Source organism: Sinohyriopsis cumingii, chromosome 10, assembly GCF_028554795.1.
Source record: "Sinohyriopsis cumingii isolate HCF-2022 chromosome 10, ASM2855479v2, whole genome shotgun sequence".
NCBI lineage: Eukaryota > Metazoa > Mollusca > Bivalvia > Unionida > Unionidae > Sinohyriopsis > Sinohyriopsis cumingii.
Genome location: NC_142970.1, coordinates 74,147,385 through 74,163,958, shown reverse-complemented (window position 1 = coordinate 74,163,958; position 16,574 = coordinate 74,147,385). Strand labels below are relative to the sequence as shown.

General features: G+C 33.5%; 1 protein-coding gene across 1 annotated transcript in view; it reads left to right on the top strand.

The window, feature by feature from the left end:
• LOC149790393 (dynein axonemal heavy chain 7-like) overlaps positions 1-16,574 on the top strand; it is a 184,759-nt gene that overhangs the window by 17,353 nt on the left and 150,832 nt on the right. Inside the window, exons 8-11 of the mRNA XM_089972442.1 lie at positions 1,174-1,293; positions 10,955-11,138; positions 11,515-11,694; positions 12,014-12,172. Coding sequence (XP_089828568.1) covers positions 1,174-1,293; positions 10,955-11,138; positions 11,515-11,694; positions 12,014-12,172 — 643 coding nt within the window. The remainder of the gene's footprint in view (positions 1-1,173; positions 1,294-10,954; positions 11,139-11,514; positions 11,695-12,013; positions 12,173-16,574) is intronic.

Here is a 16,574-nt window from a genome sequence, read left to right as displayed (position 1 = left end):
GCCTATTACTGTTGGGATGAATACCACTCACCCACTGTTTATTTTCATTATTGGCAGCATTTGGTACCCCCTGGTGAAACTTTAATTATATTCTTTGTTTACAGTTATTGGTATAAATTTGGATCTAGATATATTTTGAATTTAAATTTGTTGATTTGTTGATTTGTCCACATTTGTCCCAAAGTCTTCGTCCAGCAATGTAAACTACATTGATGCACAGAAGTACATGAAACCAACTGTAATTCTGTTCTTAATTTTTAAAAAATCATGCTGATGCAAAAATCGAAATATAATATCAAGCAAATATTGTATACCTCTAACACGATGCTCATATTTGCTCTATTCTTAAACAGTATCATTTTTTTAAAATTGAAAACTGCCTGATATGCAAAGTTATTTATGGTACATTTGACCTCAGTTTTTAGCCATTTTGGAAATGGTCCACTGTACATAAGGATTAGAAAATGTACTTATTCAATTTTAAATCAGACTGCCCTGGTAGCCTTGTGGTTAGAGCATCTGCCTCAAATGTGGGAGGTTTCAGGATCGAACCCCAGCTGAGTCATACCAAGGACTTTAGAAAATAGTACTAGCAGCTGTCTTGCTTAATGCTCAGCATTAAGAGGTTAGTGTTAGAACTGGTTGGCCTGGTTTCAAGATAATGTGTCTGGCTGGGTCTTGAAATCATTATAAATCTGTTTATTGATATAAATACATTCAAGTGGCAGTTCGAGTTGTAATGCAGTTAAAAAATTTCACTAACACTAGATCAAAAAAGAAAATTATTGTTGTTTTGTTTGTAATCTTTATCACACTTCACATAAATCACTTTGTTAAATATTCCAATATCTGAACTCGAACATTTGGTTTTCAAAGGTACTTGAAGTATATTCCACATAAAAACTTCCATTACCCCATTTTTGAGACACATGTCCCTTCTGTACACCAGTTTCCTTTGCAGACTGGCCAAATAGCTTGGTTCCAATAAAGCAATTCTGATCACCTTTAACTATGGACAGATTTGTTGCAACATCTGTCTGAACCAGTCAGAGTTTGTTGTCACAATGTCATGAACCAGTCAGAGTTTGTTGTCACATTGTCATGAACCAGTCAGAGTTTGTTGTCACAGTGTCATGAACCAGTAAACTAATGTTAGGTGATCTTGTCTTTCAGGAAATTGAGATTTATTGACATTGAAGAATTTCACAACAGACCTGATTCTTTGGATTTAGGAGCATTCCAGAATCTATGCATGAGACACATTGAAGCAGCAAAGGAGAAGCTTATGAAAAAGTAAGTTATCTTTACAGAAATATTTGTATTTGTTTTCTCTGCCTTTTTGTCATTATTTTACTCCTTACAGTAGCCAGTTAATACATCCTTTCTATCTCTCTTGTATTATCATCTTTCCCTCTCAATACGAGTGCACCTACAAGATATGTTTGATTTTTACAGTATTTTAAATGCTAAGTGATAAGTGACAGTGATATGAAATTTTTATACATAGTTTACATTTCAAATCCACAGACGTTTTGAAAGAATTTTAGGGATTATGCAGTTCTGCCCATGTTGCAGAACTTCCCTATACCATTTAACTTGGTGACTTCTTTTTCATATTATTGAGGTTGATTTATGCTGAATAGTTTCAACATTTTGATCCTTCCTCCAGGAGATGAACTGGGGCATAGAGATGCTTTTGCATTTATGTATGGGAGGAGGCAGGGGCTAGAGATAAATGAGAAAGTTTGGGGAATAATGCTGCTTTTTTGAAAACTTTTGTTGTTGAGCAAACATTGGTCATGATGTCAAAGTAATTTTATAATGAAAGCAAAAATTATTGATTACTTATAAGTAGTTGGCATATGATGTAACAGAAGGAGAAAAATACGAGATTATAATGATGTTATTTATATTCTATGGCACATTGACTTTTTAGGTAACTTTTATAATCTTGATTAATTTAACATTTTTCTGAAACGTTCATCAATTTCATTTTTGTTGGAATAAAATTATGTGTCGGATATAATTTTTTCATTAATTTCTTCAGTGCAGAGGATTAGATTAGCTACCCAAATCAAGGTACAATGACATTGTTGTCTACACATGCTTCTTGTTTATACAGGGAACCCTGCCACAACACGCTTCATTATAACACAGATTTGGATACAACATGGTCTTGTCATGCCTGCTGATTTTCTTATTGTGTGTCCTTTATTCTCTTATGCTACTCAGTAATCCGTGAAACTGCCAAACAGATAAAAATGCGGTTTTAGAAATCTGCAGATTACAGATCATAATGTTCTTAAATAGCAGTAATAATTGATTGTTTTCAGCCATAGGGCTATTTTTATCCTGACTGTTATATAAATTAGCATGTAATAAAATTAGTAAGATAAGTTGACTGGCATTTTCTGTATTAAATACCCCCACCCCCAACACTCATAGATACAGTTGTCAAAATTTCAGTCAGCGTCACTATACTGTTATTTTGTACTTAATGCAATCAGCATTCATTGACCCAAAATACCATGTTATAGCAGGGTTTCCAAGTACTGCACAAGGTAAATGATGCCGTATAGCATGATTTTTTTAATGGATGTAAAATTTAGCAATTCTTTTCAGAAATGGAGATTTCAGATTTGGGTTAGTTATATCTTTTGATACTGCACATCTATGGGGGCTTCATTTTAAAAGATGATAAATTTTGATGGGATTTATGTTTACAATCTCAGTCAGACATGACAAAATAGCTTAACTTTTTCATGGGCAAAAAAGTAAAAGTTAAACAATTCAGATAAGTGCAACATTCACCAAAATTTTGCACATTTTGGTAAACCAATCCATTGATGCCTTTACCCATATTTTTTACACTTTTTATTTATAATCTTGAATATTATTTCATTTTAGAAATTAGACTTTCAAGGTACATGTATATGACTATTAATAATTTATTTTAATAAATAAAACATTATTTACTGTATGATACATGAAAGTGCTAATAAATTGGATTTAACTGGGCTGTTTCAGTATATTTGCATTCAGTTATTTGTGCTTGAAATATTTATCAATTTATAGAATGCTGCAACTTAAATTAAAATCAGATATGGTTGTTTTTTAAGAGAGGTAACAGACATTTTCTCTGCATGTCCGATAAACATTTTTGTTTGTTCTCTAATAATTTTTGTCTACAATAAGTATTATCACAACACAGGTGTCATCACAACACAGGTGTCATGTGAACATCCATTTGTACATCACGTTGTTGTTTCTTGCATACAGTACAGCTAATCCTTGACTTACATGATTCCCAAGAGTGGTTGTGTAACTCGAAATCACATTACTTACATTTTTTCTTTTAATCCCTTCATTGAAAATTATGTAATTCAGTTATCTTTTAATAACATTCATTTTAGCTATCCATGAATCCTGTTTTTTAGTTTTACACAAATAATTTCTTTACATTTTAGTCTTCAGTAAAGGAATTAATTTTTTAAAAATATTAATATCAAATTGTGTTAATGTGAAATGCACATAAGTCAAATCTCGTAAGTTGGGGGATACCTGTATACACAAAGTGGATTGACCATGCTATACATATGTTCATGAGTGACTTTGAGTGCAGTTAGTGAAATATACAGGTGTAATTCGGGTAATTAGAGCCAGATTGGAATCTGCTGTCTAGTTGGCTGGTTGTCTTGTGCATTTGACCTCATCTTCAAAAGCCTTACAGTAGATGATTAACTCAGCCTGTCATAAATCTATCATAGGTTAATACCCATAGCACAGTAGATCACAGACTCTGGCTTAACCTAGATGTTACACCATGATGTAGGGTGTAATTAGGTGACAACTACACCTGCACAAGTGAAAGATGGTCAATACACTCTGTGCATAAGTATGTATGTATGTATGTATGTATGTACTAGGTATTGATGGATGGATGGGTGTGAATGGATGGATGGATGGATTGAGGGATGGATGGATGCATTTACATACATAAGCACATATGTCTTTTGTGTATTTATGTTGGCATGTATGTATGAATATATCTTAATGGTATATCAGCACAATCCTGGCCATACAAATCCTGTATGCCTATTAATCAGGGATCCTTCAGAATGAAGCATAGTTGTGAATAAGCAGATTTTTGTGTATACTCCAAGAAGGTTGAGGCTTGAGATTATATTGAGATCATGTAAGTGGGTACAGTGACAGTATTAGTCACTTTTCTGCATGTAACATCCTTATAATCAACAGTTTATCATTCTGATTAAAGGTTTTCAAGTAGTTCTTTGATTGTGGACTTAACATGCAACCCCATACTTTCATGTTATTATGCATTTACAAAGTAAGACATATCCTTTATAAAATAAATATATAAATAATGGAGAATGTTTGGTTCACTAGTGTTTAAGTCTTGTTTGCTTGTAATATTTATTTGTTGCCATGCTGAAGGCCGTGTTTTTTATCTGACTTTGATCACATGTGGAATATAGGTTTATATCATCAAAATCATAGAGGAGTTTGAATAGTTGTGATGTTCATGCATATTAGTGAGTTGAGCTTGCGTATGGTTGGCTGTGCATGTTATCACTTTATAGGCCATAATTTGAATCAAAATATGTTTATACAATAAAAATCTTACCACAACTCAATAGTGAGTGAGATCCATGCATATTAATGAAGTGACCTTAATCTGATTGGTTGAGGCTGTTACCATGGTGTTCGTTCAAGCTTCATTAAACTTACTGTTCAGACTTAAACCATAAAGATCTGCCATGGAACAGTTATGAGTAGGATACAGATATTGATTAGGAAATCTTAAATCATAATGGCTAGCTTGTCAACTTTCTTTCTGATCACATTTTTATCAAACTTAGTAAATAAGCTTATGTCATGGAGATATCCAATCAGTTTCAACATGAGCAAGATCTGTGCATATTAATGAGATGTGTACATGTTAAGCAAACTAAGGTAAATATGCTAATATCAGAATACTGATGAACCTTATTATGAGTGAAGCTTATGCATATTTATGAGTTGATAACACATCTGATTGGCTGGATTTTTACTAGTGTAACACATCTGATTGACTGGCTTTTTACTAATACAATACATCTGATTGGCTGGCTTTTTACTAGTCTGTTGACAGTACTCGTGATAGTATTTTTGATCAAACATGGTAAATAGGCTTATATCATCAAGATCTCGGTTGAGAATGACTGTGAGCAAGATTCATGCATATTAATGTTTTGATCTTGCAATTGATTGGTTGAGCTTGTTAACAATCAGATTTTGATACAAGTTGTTAAATAGTCTTATATTATCAAGATGCTGGATGACTCTGATTGTGAGCAAAATCTACACACTTTTATGAGGTGACCATTTAGCTGACCAGCTGAGCTTGTTATCACTTTGAAGATCAAATTTCAATCAGATTTCGCTTCAAGTTGATTACTTAAATGATGTCATCATCATCTAAGATGGGTTCTTTATAATGAGATTTGCACATGTGAGATAATAATGCATCTGGTTGGTGGTGCTTGTTACAGTAAAACTTGTCTTGAGTGATCACTGCTATGAAAGACCACCTGTTTTGAGAGACCAGGTTCTCCAAACATGGATTTATGGGTTATATAGTGTTATAAACTGTTATGAGAGACCACCTGTCTTGAGAGACCATTATTTGTTGGCAGAAGGAGTGGTCTTTCAAGCAAGGTTATTCTATTGAAAGTCATTTATTTTGGCAGGTATTAATTGTCATTGTGTTACAAAACATGGCATTGTTGGCCATATTCACATTTGTGGATTGTGGCAGGGATCTGATTGTCTTCACAAAAGAATCACTGTTGATTGGGTCTCCTAATTTCATGGGTAGCAGGAAGCACAAAGTCAATGAAATCCCTGAAAATTGGCACCCCATGAAAACCACGAAAGTGTATACTCCATGAAACCATGTAAATTGGCACCCCATGAAAGCCTTGAAAGTTTATACCACATGAAAACCATATAAATTGGCACCCCGTGAAAACCTTGAAAGTTTATACCACATGAAAACCACGAAAATAAAACCATGAAAATTGGCACCCCATGAAAACACTGAAAATTTATACCCCATGACAACCATAAAAATTGGCACCCCATAAAAACCCTGAAAACTAATACACCACAAAACCCCTGAAAGTTTGTATCCCATGAAAGCCATTAAAGTTGGTACCCTCACAAAGAAAAATTAATTCATGGTGTATTTCATCAGTTTTTGTGATCATTAATGTACCATATACTTTGAATTATTGAGGTCACAGTTGATCAGCTGCTCTTATACAGAGAACTCATTTTTGTGCATCCATCTTATGAAAGAACAGGAAACAGAGATCCAAAACAATCAATTTAGGTCAACAAGAAATTAAGAAATTCCACAATGACTCCTCATGATTGTCTTACAGTTTCTGAAAAGGAATGCAAATAAAGATTACTAAAAGCTCAAGTGCACTTGCAGAAAGGCTCAATCATACTGATTCCACTTCACAGTTGAGTGATGGTAAAAAAGAGAAACACACAAGAAATTTTAGGGACAAATTGTCCTTGATTGAATATGATTTGGAAGAAATGAGATGTTCTGTAAATATTCTTGAAGGTTTCTTCTTCTGTCTATTATAAATTGATGCTTAAATGAAAGTCACTTTAAACGTCAAACTGGTCCAGATAGACTACATCATAGTCCAAGTTGTTCTGACCTTCAGTATCTGATCATAGAACAAATTAATTTTTGCAATCTTGGCAAATTTTATATGTGAATAAATATGAACATGCCTCTTTCAGACTCTGCACTCTTGAAATGCTTGTCACAATCTCATCTGTCTGCTGGAATGTCTGTGATTCAGTGTCTAGTTCAGAACACTATAATAATACTTGTGTATGTATGTATGTATGTATGTATGTATGTATGTATGTGTATGTATGTATGTATGCAAACATCTAAAATTGACACAGATTCACATCATGTGCTTTACAATTGTTTATAAAATCTGGAATTAGATACACCATCTATACAAATCAAAATGACTAAAGCTGAGCTCAATACATTGTGAAATGTACAGCTTGGGACTGTTTGCACATGGCTGTTTTTGGCATAAGACCAGATCTTATTGTATGGGGCATTTGAATAATGTTGATATTGATCTCCATGTAACTGTTCTGCCAACAGCCAGTTGTTGAGATAAAGAATTAATGTCCTTTAATTTGCCCTTCATTGCAGAAGTATTAGTAATACCCATATTTAGGTCGACCTAAAATAAAATTTGCTTTTCCATATGAACTCACTTATAAGTCGAGTCAAGCTATAAACTGCAAGACCAGATCTGCCATCACATAATGCACTGGCTGATCTGGGTCTATGTTTTTGTTATAAGTAATCTGTAGAATAAACAACATACAGACCTTGAACTGCTGGCATATTTAGCAATGGCTGATCAGAGTCCATGGTGTTTGCAGTTGGGCTTTACTTTTAGATAAGCATATACAGTAGATGACAAATGTTGTGAAGTATGATCTGTTGAATACTTGAAATTTGCTGCAGAAGACAGGAAATAAAAATGTTGTGTCATTATTTGTACAATCACTTTTCAAACCATGTAGGGGCCCCAAGTCTCCAAGTGGTCTAAAGCACTCACTGTTATGGATCACTGCCATCTCACCTCTGTCTGCATGGGTTCAAGTCTCGGGATCAGCCAGTGTGGTTATGTGGGAAAGCTTGCCAGTAGCTTTCTGGGGTTTTCCTGGGATTTTCTTCCACCGTTTGAACTGGTTGCTATGTATAACCTATCTTGTGCTGAAAAAATGGCATTAAACCTCATAACAACTACAACAGTACCAAAAAAAAAAAGAATGTAACTATCAGCTGGAAAGAAATTGCAGTCAGAGTTGTCTTTTGGATCAATATAGAAAGCTTTTTTCTTGGTTGTTTAGGGGTCATTATTATTATTATTATTATTATTATTAATATTATTATTATTATTATTATTAAGTTCTGAGAAATAAGTATTTTATTTTCCTTTATTTGGATTGAACCCATACCTAAGCTTTTTTTAATTTTTAGAGTAAAACATATTTAAAAGGAAACAAAATATAGTTAAACCTTGCTTAAAAGACCACCCTTCTGCCAGCAAATAATGGTGTCTGAAGACAGATGGTCTCTTTTAACAGTTCATAACACTATATAACCATTTAATTTGTGCATGGAGAGCCTGGCCTCTCAAAACAGGTGGTCTCGCATAGCAGTGGTTTCTCAGGACAGGTTTTGCTGTATAATTTGTCCAAGCATTATTCAACACATGCAGATGTAACATAATGATGCTTCCTCTTTAAATGCTGGAGGATTTAACTTTTTTGAAATTTATTATTATTATTATTATTATTGATATTATTATTATTAATGACTGCTCAATTAGCTTAAGTGGTTAGAGCATCTGCCTCAGATGTGCGAGGTCGAGGGTTCAACCCCTGTCCAAGTCATACCAAAGACTCATAAAAATTGGTACTAACAGCTGCCTCACTTGGCACTCAGCATTAAGAGGTTAGGGTTAGGACTGGTTGGTCTGGTGTCAGGATAATGTGACTGGGTGGGACATCATACTACATGTCTGCAGCATGATGCCCCAGTGCTAGACATCACTATAAACTGCCACAATGCAGACGTTGTAGCAGTATAACTGAAAAGTTGTTAAATCTATGTTAAAAATCCAAATCACACACACACACTATTATTATTATTATTAGTAGTAGTAGTAGTAGAAGTAGTAGTCATAATAGTAGTAGTAGTAGTATTATAATAAAAATTTTCCAGTTCTGTGCAATACAGTTTTAATATTTTTATATAGCTAGGGGTCCAGGCAATAATTTCTTTGGTCTGCTGAGTCTGCACTTTGTTGCAAGGTTAATTTCATGGAAATTTGATAAGTACTTTCTTTTCCACATCGTTAAAAGTAGGTCACAGTGACCTTTTCTTCCTTCATTGACTTCTAAAGGGTTTGGATCATGCAGGCACTGAGCAGGCATGACATAGGATTCTACAGAATTCTAGCATGCATACCATCTATACTTGCTTATAAGTTGAGTCCAACTGCAAACAACATATACTACCCTGATCTGCTGGTGGATTATGTGATGGCAGATCAGATTAGAGTCTGTCTTGTTTGTTCAACTAATTACTCCTAGCAAACTGCATAGACCCAAATCTGCCAGAGCATTATGCAAGGGCAGATCTTGGTATGTGCAGTTTGCATTGGACTCTACTTATAAGCCAGTATCTACATTCAGTATGGTGCAGTGTTTGTTTCATAACATGTGAATCAGATGGCAAGGGATAAATGCATGAATCAGTATAGCACAGTGAATTGTAATATTTTAATCAGCTGGCACAGGTACAATATATGGATAAGTATGGTACAGTATTTGTATTGAAATTTTCAATTAACTGGCACATGTGCGATACATGGTATTACGTCTCAAGTACAAAATTCAGTACTTCCAGAGTTTACTTGGTTCAGGCAATTGTTTTTTTATATACATGTTCCATAAAATGCTTCAAATTAAACAGTATGATTGTGGTAATGATAATGGTGTCATGATGCAAGTGATGATAAGGATGATAATGATAAGGATGATAATGATAAGGATGATAATGATAAGGATGGTAATGATAAGGATGATAATGTGCAAGTCCATGTTGATCTCATGTTCTTGAACTTTTCTGCATGAAATCTTGTTCGTTTATGCTCTACCATGACACTGTTAGTGACATATAGTGTTGTCCATGGCTGTATGTCTTTGCATCATTCCTTGGTTAAGTTGTGCATTTAGGTCATTTCAGGTACTGTGGTTGGGCATCTGTGTTCCTTGAACACAGTTCTAGTTAAGTATCAGTTTTAAGCAAGAGAAAGGCTTTAATCTGAACAGTGATTTCCAAAAGACTGACTTTAGACATAATATTTTCTTGAATTAACAAATTTGTCTGTATATGATCTTTGACATTGATATATAAAATTTTCATATATATATATATATATATATATATATATATATATATATATATATATATATATATATATATATATATATATATCCACACCTCAGATTGATGTCAGTGTTAATGGTTTTTACATTAAGCTTCATTTTGAAGATCATTACTTTCTAGCTAAATGAAAGGGGAGCTCACCAGAAAAGGGAAAAAGGTGTGTGTAGGTGTTCGAATACAATGATTCAGAGGAAGAATTTACGTACCATATATACTCACTTAAAAGGTGAGTTCAGAATGCACAGATCTATATGCACCAGCAAATACAGGGTCTTTGCAGTTTGTTATGAGTAATCAGCAGAACAAATAACAAAGATCCTTAGCCGCTTGTTCATTATGCAATGGCAGATCAGGGTCTGTGTTGCTTGCAGTTGGACTTGACTTATAAATGGGTATATATAGCAGTAATTGTCATTTAGTATTTAAATACCATTGAAACTCAAGATCTAATATTTTTACAAATTAGATTAGTTGCCATAAATTGCAAAATTGTACAAGTGTCTTTGTATCTGTCCCCCCACGTGCTTAATTGTACAGCAAATAGAAAGAATATCTTAGACAAAAATAAATGAAAAAGTCACACTTATTATAGTAGTAAATGGTATGTGAAAAGTCCTACAGTCATCAAAGTCACATTCAGTAATATTAAAAAAATACTTTAAAATTCACCTATCAACTAGATTTTGCTTTCTCAATGGCATAAGAGCTTTTTTACAATCCAAGATTTTAACTTCTTGATTTGAATACGTAACCTGATTGTAATGTTCAGTTAATATATCTTAAGGTGGATAAAATGGTCACCTGATATACAATTTATAACGAAATGAAATTTTGTATGGGAAAAAACAACCTACTTAATAATGAATTCTTACATTACAGATGGTTTCCAGAGGTACAAAACATCTTCTACCAGGGCAACAAGAGGAAACAAGTTCCAAGCAACCAGGACCAAGAAAAACTAGAGTCATTCTTCAACTGTGCTGCCACACTGATGACAGACAACCTTCAGCAGCTTTCATTAAACTCACTACAGGACTATCAGGATCTTCTAGTTCAGCCAAAGGTCAGTTTCTTTGTAACTATATATGCTAATTAAAGAATAATTTTTAATTAGTTATTTAATTAAAGTCCGACTTTAATTTAATTCATATTTGGTCTGGTGTTTACTGACATATCTCAAGTCTGAATTCTTCCTTATATTTAGAAACTTCTGATTGAAACAAGGGACAATACTTTGATATTTGTTAGAAGCATATCAAGTAAATCTTATAGAACTTTACTATTCATTGATTTAATTGTTCACTGGTTGTTGATGGCATGTGTAGTCTTTTGTAGGATGTAATTTGGTAAGGTGTTTTTGTTGATATTGCTTTTTCTCACAACTTTAGACTTATTTCTTTAGACCTTCTAAATTTAAACTTTCTGTTCTTTGTTTTCAGCATTCCACTAGAGCCTATGAGCACCCTGGCTTTATCTTGAGGCTTATTTTGGACAACACACAGATCAAGTTTGAGCCAACCTTCACAGATTTTGAGGTTGTCCTTCTCAATGTGTTTGATGTCATGATCAAGGCATCACAGGTTGTTCCTAGAGTGGAGACCAAATTGTACTCCGAGTGGGTAAGTACTGGTTTCTAGAGTGGATACAAAATTGTACTCAGAATGCATGCACGCCAACCATTATGCTTTTGGTATAATCATTATGCTTTTTTAAACTAAATTATGACTTACGCGTAAATGTATTCAAATTACATGTTTTTGGTATATCCCCCTCCCAAAAAAATTAATTTGTTTTCTCATTTTTATTAACATCACGTTAATTTCACAGACTGTATTGTAGAAAAGACAGCTTCTATATAACTATGACATAACAGTACGCTTGTCCATAGACTTGTATGCACTTTCCTAACAGTAAAAAGTTCATTCTTTTTCTCACCAGAGTGGAGACAAATCCAAGGCCTTCCTGAAGCCAGTAATCCTGGATGAAATCCTGGAGGGACACAAGCAACAGATCCGGGATCTGGTCAAACGAGAAAGTGTTGGGCCAGTTGAGCACTGCAAAGTATATGACAAATACAACTTCCTTATCTCCAAACAGGTATATTGGCTTTAATTTGATTTTAAAACCTATTCTTCTTAAATGCAGTATTAAAGTTCTAACTGCAGTCAATTCCAGTTAGTATCAACTCCTAATCACCTTAAGAATCAGTTCTTTTTATATTAACTGTAGTTCACATCTGACAAAAACAAGAAATGAGAGTGAAGACAGTAGATATATACCATATTTTTTGTTTGTTTTTACACTGAAAAATGATTACTTTTTATCACTCTTTAACTGTACATTAATGAATGAAAGCCAGCATTACTTGGCATAGTTTTGTCTATTTTATTTCAATCCACATGAAAATGCATGCATATTGAAAAACATTCTGTCAATTTTCTCTTTCTGCATTTGGAAAGCTTAATTTGATTCTTGTTTGGAAAGGTCCACAGAACATGACCTCATAGTGGTGCTCATCACATTTATGTATTGATAAGCAAATCTTTGATTTTAATCAGACTTATGGCATGTTGGATTTTATATGAGTCATTTTCTGTGACAATATTATGATTATGATAATGAATAGCACTTTATGCTGTTAAGCTGAAGATGGTGTTGTAATCAGTGTTAACAATGAACAGACTTTAAGTTAATTGGTTTTAGTAGCTGTGTCATGTTGATTAATGTAAGTAAAGCTGTTTTTCACTTTTCTAGCAGAATGATCAGAGAAACTGTTGCCTTTTTTAAAGAAAGATTTATCATTGTCTTTATCGTTTGTATTGAAAGTTATTAGGATGATTACAGTGGGGACAACACAGATCAAGAAGTGTTCATATTCAGTGGAGCAGTCTTCATACTAAGTTAAACAGTGTTCATATTAAGTGGAACATTTCAACTGTTTGTATCAAACAGTTATTTTCAGCTGAAGATATTATAGCTCAGTGGCAGATTTGAATATGTGCTCATAATAGTTGTAAATTTGTGTTATCTGTGTTCTCGTTAAGTACAGTCGTTACAAAGAACTTGAAAATCTGTCAAGTTTTTAACATGATTAAAGCTTTCATAACATTCCAACAAAACACAAATCCTTCATACACGTTTTCACAAAAATTATAGACAAGTATCTCTAGCAAAATAAATTTTTACATGCCCATGGATGATCTGCTGAGTAAGAGAATTTTTAAAAGTAACCCTGTAGCCCTTCATAGCTTCAATTGCCATTATTAGATAATTGTTGGGGTCTTTAGTTGACAGTAGAATGTCAAAACCTGGATAGGTTTGAATCTTGAACCATTATATTAAATTAAAATCTTAAACCATTGTATTAAATTGAATCAGTATATATGAAATTTTTTGCATTTTTGAGGACTGAATCTGTTACGCATTCAATTATTTTCAATGCCTATGACATCATCTTCTGTTCCAAATAGATAAACTGGTGCTTTTTCAAATGAAACTAGTCAATTTCTTTTCTTCTTTTCAGTGTGATTCTAATGTAAAAAAACATAAAATTTTTATAATTCATTTTCTTCTTATAAACGGGATTTATCCATATTATTGTTTTATATTTGTTGAAAATTAGTTTAATTTTATTGTTTTTCTCAGTTATAATGTTTATTTTTTTTATTAATACATCAGAGTTCTCAGAAATGACATGATTCCTCATATGTACACAACTTTTTTAATTTTTGATACATTAAATAGCTTTATGGAAGACTGGCATGCACAGACAGTTTTCATCTGGTACCCAACCTAATTTGTACCAAATCACAGGAGTGGGAAAAAAAAAGCAATTGAGACCCTAGTCTATAGCCTGGGGACTTAGTATTCATGCATGGAATTTAACTGCATGTCCATCTCAAAAGCACATTGAAGATACAAGTCCTGGTCAGTTGAGTCTCCCATAGATAAGCAAATAAACAACACATTAATTATTCAAGATTAGTTGATGAATAGTCAGGGCATCAGTAGCTCCCTGTACTTATTAGCATGGCATGCTTTTTGTTTTAATTAAAACCTTTTTTGAAAGTAGAGTGACTTTTAGCTCTAATCATGGACTAAAAGAGGTTATGTAATGCCCTGGCATCTGACAGATGTTAGCACAAGTTATCGCTTCTTTTCCCAAATTGCTAGAAGGATTGCCATGAAACTTTAAAACACAGTCATCTCAAGGTCCTTTTGGTCCTTAATAAAAAATGGTGATCCTCATATATTCAATATGGCCACCATGGCAGCTATATTGAAAACATGGATTTTAACTAAAAGATTTATGATGTATGGTTGGTACTAAATATAGATTATTGCAATCTGATATATAATATAGTGGGCATGGTGGCAAATTTGAATATTTTTTATGACTACTTTTCCCAAATAAATGGCCATAGCAAAATGGGATTTTCACTGAAGATTTATGATGTCTATTTAGTCTTAAATGGAAAAGGTATCCATCTGACATCCAATATGGTGATTGTGGTGGCCATCTTGAAAATCCTACTGAGAGCTCTGTTGCATGTTCATATTTTTACAATTTTTTTATTTTTCTACTTTTAAATTTATATTTTTAAATTTTGGAGGCAGTTTGAAAAATGTGTTAAGTTATATCAGTGTCAGACATTTCTTTTGGCAGAAAATTTTATTTAATATCAATCCATCTGATCAGTAATTTTTGTTGTAATTAGCATATCCTTTATTATACATTGCTTAAATTTGCTGATTTTTACTGAAGTGTTTCCTTAATTTTGAAAATATATTATTTTTTCAGACTTGTTAAAATGAATATTTGAGCATAATTAATAATTATTATGATTATGTGCTTCATTTGTTTTTTTCCTCAAATACAAGCCATATCATCTTTCCTAATACTGATGAGTCTTCACAAGAAGCCCAAATTTCATTTGATTTACCTTTGTGATTTCAGTTAGTGATTTTTTAAAAGTTCTTTAATGCAGGTTTTTGTTGTATAAGTCCTATCTAGGTCATTGTGTCTCTTATTTTACAAATGCTTATTCTGAGTTCTTTCTTTTCAGGATATTACGGAGGTTAATATAATGTCATTTAATATGTTTGTGTTAATGTAATTTATTTTTGTTAACACTTTTATTTCAAATTATTTTGAATTTTTTTATTTCTCTTCATTTAATTTTATCAGTGTTATCATTTTGCTTGCTCATACTGCCCCATATTAACAAAACTCTAAATTATAATTGCACATTCAAACTCAGTTTTTTGTAAGATTTGGATTCTTGTGTATTTAATCAGTTTACTCAATTTTCTTGATTTACTCCATGTTTTGTAAAGAAATCCTATATTTTAAGCAAATTTTTCGAACTAAATAAATTCCACCCTTTAAATCAATAAGTTGTAAATTGGTTTATTGATCACTGGCTGCCAAAAAATTTAGTCTGAGTGTGCATTCATGTTATGGAGTTTTGTGAATGCAGGACCTGGCTTTTAGCAGGACCTGGCTTTTAGGCAGAGTGAATTCTTGTTATGACCAGGTATCTGCTATCTGATATGTGTCTGACCTTTAGGTTAAGTGAATTCTTGTTATGACCAGGCATCTGCCATCTGATATGTGTCTGACCTTTAGGCCATGTGAATTCTTGTTATGACCAGGTATCTGCCATCTGATATGTGTCTGACCTTTAGGTTAAGTGAGTTCATGTTATGACCAGATATCTGCCATCTGATATGTGTCTGACCTTTAGGCCATGTGAATTCTTGTTATGACCAGGCATCTGCCATCTGATATGTGTCTGACCTTTAGGTTAAGTGAGTTCATGTTATGACCAGGCATCTGCCATCTGATATGTGTCTGACCTTTAGGCCATGTGAATTCTTGTTATGACCAGGTATCGGCCATCTGATATGTGTCTGACCTTTAGGCCATGTGAATTCTTGTTATGACCAGGTATCGGCCATCTGATATGTGTCTGACCTTTAGGTTAAGTGAATTCTTGTTATGACCAGGCATCTGCCATCTGATATGTGTCTGACCTTTAGGTTAAGTGAATTCATGTTATGACCAGGCATCTGCCATCTGATATGTGTCTGACCTTTAGGCCATGTGAATTCTTGTTATGACCAGGTATCGGCCATCTGATATGTGTCTGACCTTTAGGTTAAGTGAATTCTTGTTATGACCAGGCATCTGCCATCTGATATGTGTCTGACCTTTAGGTTAAGTGAATTCTTGTTATGACCAGGTATCTGCTATCTGATATGTGTCTGACCTTTAGGTTAAGTGAATTCTTGTCATGACCAGGCATCTGCCATCTGATATGTGTCTGACCTTTAGGCCATGTGAATTCTTGTTATGACCAGGTATCTGCCATCTGATATGTGTCTGACCTTTAGGTTAAGTGAGTTCATGTTATGACCAGGTATCTGCCATCTGATATGTGTCTGACCTTTAGGCTAAGTGAGTTCATGTTATGACCAGGCATCTGCCATCTGATAT